General features: G+C 46.8%; 1 protein-coding gene across 1 annotated transcript in view; it reads left to right on the top strand.

Annotated features, from left to right (window-relative positions):
- The first annotated feature begins 2122 nt into the window (after window positions 1-2122).
- The window catches only part of SNRNP27 (small nuclear ribonucleoprotein U4/U6.U5 subunit 27), a 19829-nt gene continuing 16137 nt past the window's right edge, over window positions 2123-5814 (top strand). Inside the window, exons 1-2 of the mRNA XM_004710159.2 lie at window positions 2123-2190; window positions 3456-3576. Coding sequence (XP_004710216.1) covers window positions 2157-2190; window positions 3456-3576 — 155 coding nt within the window. The 5' untranslated portion in view covers window positions 2123-2156. The remainder of the gene's footprint in view (window positions 2191-3455; window positions 3577-5814) is intronic.

The raw sequence follows: 5814 nt of genomic DNA, 5'->3' as shown, positions 1-5814 counted from the left end.
GTTCCCTGTGGACAAGACAACCTCTTCAACTCTTAGCGACCCTTCAGGATAAAGTAGAACTGCGCCATAGGGTTTCCAAAGGCTGTAATCTTTGGGGAAGCAGACTGCCACAGCTTTGTCTGGATGGGTGGGGTTTGAATCACCAGTCCCCAGAGCGGCTTCTTCATTCTCTCTGTCTTTTCTCCAGTGACAGTCCTAGCATTCCTCCCTGTGGCCTGTATTCACTTGGACCCCCCTCCTCCCACACCAGTGGTTCTCAACCTGCCTCATGCCACAACCCTTGCATACAGTCCCTCATATTGTGGTGACCCCCCCAACCATAACATTATGTTCGTTGCTACTTCATCACTGTAAGTTTGCTACTGTTATGATCCATCCTGTAAATATCTGATATGCAGGATGTATTAGGCGACCCCTGGGAAAGGTTCGTTTGACCCCCCCCACCAAAGGGGTCACGACCCTCAGGTTGAGAACCGCAGTTCCACACCTTTGTACCACCACCTGTCAGGTAATTCTGGAGAGTAGGATGGGGGACGACTTAGGCCTGGTGTTGGAACGCCTATATATCATGGCTGGTTCTTTTCTAGGGAGCTGGGCTGGGGCTGGTATTAAAGAACTCCCATCAGAATATAAGAATCCAATTTCAGAAGAAATAGAGTGTGGCTATGGGCAGGTGTTTCCAAACAAATCTAGTCAGGAATCGTGTTGCCTCCCACTTTGCTAGCTTTGTGAAAGCTCACAGCAAACAGTAGATTCTAGTGGAAATACAGTTTCACACCTTTCCTGGTAAGTATAGTTCTGTGTCACCACATAAGCTCCAGGCTGCAAGTCTGAGAGAGAATCCCCCACCCCCCACCCCGTGTATTTGAACATTCTAAGGCCTTTCATTGAGCGAGCTGAAGCAGCTTGGGGAGGTATTTTCCTGGGGTTAGACGGAGTAAACTAACTGGTTGCCAGAGAGTCGATTCCAGCACATGGCAACCCGCCTGTAGGTCTCGTTTCCAGTAGCTGCTGTTGGGAAGCAGGGCTCCAGGCCTGTCTTCTGAGGCACCCGTGGGTCCACTTGAACTGCCAACACTGACTTAGCAGCTACCACCCAAGGCAGGGTGGAATGTAGGCCTTCATTTTTCCTCCCTTCGTGCCTAGCGGTTTTTGAGTACCTTCTCGATGGGTGCTGGCATCCGAGACGATACAGAGCTCACTAACGGGTGAGAGGATGTTCTGTGAAAATAGGTCGCGTGTGCAGCTTGCGTTGTGTCTGATGGGAGTAAGGTATGCCTATAGACTGGCTGGGGCTGGAAAGAAGGATGGGGTGGGGGAGGCGCGGGAGAGGAGAGGAGACAGCTACATTTTCCCATAATAACACCGAATAGCTCATTTCTTTTTTTTCCTCTTTTGTTATTATTATTTTTAGCTTTGTCATTTTATTGGGGGCTCATACAATCACAATCCAACATGCATCCATTGTGTAAAGCACATTTGTACATTCATTGCCCTCATCATTCTCAAAACATTTGTTCTCCACCTAAGCCCCTGGCATCAGCTCATTTTTCCCCTCCCTCCCCTTGCCCCCTCCCTCATGAACCCTTGATAATTTATAAATTCTTTTGTCATATCTTACACTGTCCGATGTCTCCCTCCACCCACTTTTCTGTTGTCCGTCCCCCAGGGAGGAGGGTATATGTAGATGCCTGTGATCTGTCCCCCATTTCTTTTTTTTTATATATATTTTATTGGTGGCTCATACAACTCATCACGATCCATACATAGATCAATTGTGTAAAGCACATTTGTACATTCATTGCCTCATCATTCTCAAAACATCCGCTCTCCATCCAAGCCCCTGGCATCAGCTCCCCAAATAGCGCCTTTCAACGCCCAGCTGTACACAGACGACGACGACGACGAAGTTGCAGCAAAGCGAGCGGGCAGCCTTGCAGTCCCAGGGCGGGTCAATTCCCGCGGGGGGCGGAGCCTCCGTCGACGGTGGGCGGGGCCGCTACCTTCCGGGAGGGCGCAACGCCCTGCTTTCCAGGCCGGAACCTTCGCGCGTCGCTGCTGCATTTTCCACCCGGCCCCGGAACCTCGGCTCTCGGGCTCCCGGAAGTTGTCGCACAGTCGTTTCCGGGGCCGTAGAAGTCGACGGAGGCCTCCGAATGGGTCGCAGCCGCAGCCGCTCGCCGCGGAGAGGTGAGTTCCGAAGCGGTTCGCAGGATCCGCCAGAAGTACTTTCTTTTCTTTACTAGGCAGTGGAGAGGCGGGCCTTTTACTCCTAAGAAGCGTTGAAGCTGGAGAGGAAAACGGACCCGCCAGGCTGCAGGCGCTTTTCTCTGATCGAGGATTCCGCCGACGGCCACCCTCATGCATTAACCTTTGTTGTATTAGTGGTAGCTGAGACATTTAGTATTAGGCCACAGTTTTTTCTCTTGCTATCTGGGGTGAACGTGGGACAGTCCAGTCTCTGAGTCCAAATTCCCCTTGTCAACTGGGGTACCGTGTACGGATTCCGAGTCATGGGTGCAGCTTCAAAAACGAAGGGGAGAATGAATGCCACACACCACAACAGTAGGTGATAGTGCCTGGGGTCTTCGATGCTCAAGAAGTTAGTTCCCTTCCCCGCTTGTAGACGAAATAACGATACAATTTTGCGGCTTCCTAAAGCCAGTCATTTGGCCCTTAACCCCGTCATTGAGGCCAGGCCACCTAAAGAACCCCGGGCTTAGGTCAAGCGATCTAGTTTACCCCCTCCGTTCTGTTCCTGCGAAGTTTTCGACAAGCTTCTACTAACCCATCAGCGTTCTTGCACGTTTTCTTATAGGTCATTTGAGGCCACCAGCCCCATGCGACAACTGAGCTCTTGAAACGTGTTTCATTTTAATTGAGGCACGCTGTAAGTCTAAAATACACACTTGGATTCTCTTAGTATATAAAAGCATGTGAAAGCCCACATTATTATTGAGGATGGAGAAAGTAGATCTATAATTAGTTTGCTAGTCCCCGGATTTTCAAGGCTGTGGTCTCTTGGAAGAAGATGGCCGGCCCATTTTTCAAGGTCGGATTCCACCGGCCAACGTTTTGAGTAGGGTTGGAGCGTTCAACCATTTGTGCGGGAATCCGATAACGGATGTAAAAACGCCAAACCCATTGCTGTGGTGGCAATTCTGATTCAGCCACTCAGAAGACAAGAACTGTCCCCTAGGGTTTCCAAAATTGTGAATTGTTATGGTTGCTTGTGGTGAGGATTGTACAACGCTTCTTGAGACGATTGAATTATTGAATGGTCTGACATGTGGATGAAGTGCCGATAAAACTTTAATTTTTGTTTTTAATGGACGCAGACTGCCATATCGTTCTCCCTGTGAGCAGCTAGTGTGCTCAGACACTGAGGCGTTCACCACGGCTCTCCCAGGATATGACGTAGTTTTCCTCTCTGCAACTTCCTGTGTTTGTATTAGAACGAAGACGGTCCCGGTCCACATCCAGGGAGAGGGAACGCAGACGCCGAGAAAGGTCAAGGTCCCGGGAGAGAGATCGAAGGAGGAGCCGTTCTCGATCCCCACACAGAAGACGTTCCAGGTGCATGCAGCAAATGCGTCTCAGGGAAACTAGTCACTGCCTTTTGGTTTGTTTTTAATCAGTCATACGGGTGTGATAATATATTCTTTAGAAGAATTAATACTAGACTGGTCACAAGGAAGTGGAGATGAAACATGTCCCAGTTGTCCAACGTTTTCAAGATGTTATACCACTCATAACCCCCCCGACACACACACACACACACACACACACATATTTGCCCGTAGTATATTCCACAATTCACAGCAACATGCCATTGAAACTGATGAACTTTAAGGAAATGTTTCACCAAAGGGTTATACGTACGGTTTGTATCTTTTAGCAGACCACACCCCCAAGGAAAACGGAAGTCACACGCTAGTAGATAAGAGAGTAAAGGTACATCCCACTTTACGCCTGTAACTGAGAACTCTTTCTAACATGAAATTATAACCATAGGCATAGAGGCAAAAAGTTAGAGCACATCACAGAAGGGATTGTGGCCAAAAGGCTTATGGCAGAAGGGCCACAGTGAGTAATTGACTACATCTCAACGGGTATTGTGAATTTCACGAAGTGCGAGAAACAGAATCTCTTTGTGTTCTGAACGTCACATTAACTTTGATCAAACCAGCCCCCAGCTGTGGAGCCCGTTTTGCAGGGTCATCCTATCAGAGTAGAGCTGCTCCCAGCACCCCTGGGACTGAAAGTCTTCACAGAAGCAGACTGCTGCTTCTTCCTCCCATTGGATGGCTGCTGGTTCAAACCACTGACCTACCAGTTGGCAACCTGGCCAGTGCTTACACTGCTGTGCCACCATAGCACATTTCTCTTTGAGAAGATGCACTTATCAGCACTATATCAGCTGTTTTGAGGAGTAATATATGTAATACATGTAAAGTAATAGTCATACATGTAAATGGAAAATAATACATGTAAATCTCAGCAAGAGTAAGAAATAGTGTTTTTATTTAAAATTTTGGGTGATTTGGCTAACTTTTTGCATGTATGTAACTGTTAAAAACTTTATAGGCAGTACAACTCAATTCTATAGGGTCACTGTAAGAATCAATGAGCTAGCAGTGGCATGGATGGGGTTTAATGCTTAACATAACGATATCGAGGAAGGAAGGAGGAAAGGAAAAAAAAGAAGCAGCAAGGAATTCCTTATAAGGATTTGCCCAAATCCATCAAGATCTCAGTAGGAAACAAAATATACTCAAATTGGTTATGATATGATCTAGAGATGAGAAGCAACTTTTCACCAGATCTGATTGGAAAACATTCAGAAGGGTCAGCAGACAGACCTGGAACTATTGATAGGGTTGTTGTTGGGTTTTTTCCTATTTTTTTTCCTCGGGAGAGGAGGTGGTAGAAAGGGAGCAGGGAGCCAACAAACCCAGGGACAAAGGAACAATAGAGATCTAAAATTAATGGTAAAGGTGTAGAATGCCTGGTGGGGGTTGATCAAGTGCAATGTAGCTCAGAGAAAGTACTGAGAGTCGAATGAAGGTCAAACATGATAGTGGGACAGGAGGAAAGTAAAAGGAAATAGAGGAAAGAACTAGGAGGTAAAACATAGAGTACAAATATAGGCATGTACATATGTAAACCATATATTAGGGATAAAAAGTTTATATACAAATATTTAAATGTTAAATATTAGGTAGCAGGTGGCACTGGGTCTCAACTCAAGTCCTCCCTCAATACAAGAACACTTTGTTCTAATAACCTGTTACCTGTGATTCTCACCTTCCCTACACAATTGCTGAAGTCAAAACAGGTGTATAAGCAAATGTGAATGAAGAAAGCTGGTGGTGCCTGGCTATCAAAAGATGTAGCATCTGAGGTCTTAAAGGCTTGAAGTTAAACAAGTAGCTTTCTAGCAGAGAAGCAACAAGCCCACATGGAAGAAGCACACCAGCCTGTGTCGTCATGAGGTGTCGATAGGATCAGGTATCAGGCATCAGAAGACCCAAAACTAACACGTATATTGATGCAAACTATAGGGATCGTAGAGGAGACCCGAAACCCATCTGTAGACAATAGGGCATTCCCTCACAGGAGGGTTACAAAGAAAGAATGAGTCAGTCAGGGTGCAGCATAGCACCAACAGAACACACAACATCCTTCTAGTTCTTTAATGCTTCCCTTCCCTCCCCGCCACTATCATGACCCCAGTTCTACCTTAAAAATCTGGTTAGACCAGAACATGTACATTGGTACAGATAAGAGCTTTCAACATACAGAACCCAGGAC

This window comes from Echinops telfairi, unplaced genomic scaffold, assembly GCF_000313985.2.
Source record: "Echinops telfairi isolate 266 unplaced genomic scaffold, ASM31398v2 ScPeMD7_2573;HRSCAF=3158, whole genome shotgun sequence".
NCBI lineage: Eukaryota > Metazoa > Chordata > Mammalia > Afrosoricida > Tenrecidae > Echinops > Echinops telfairi.
Note: the sequence above shows the minus strand (reverse complement) of the source record. Positions and strands in the feature narration are given on the sequence as shown.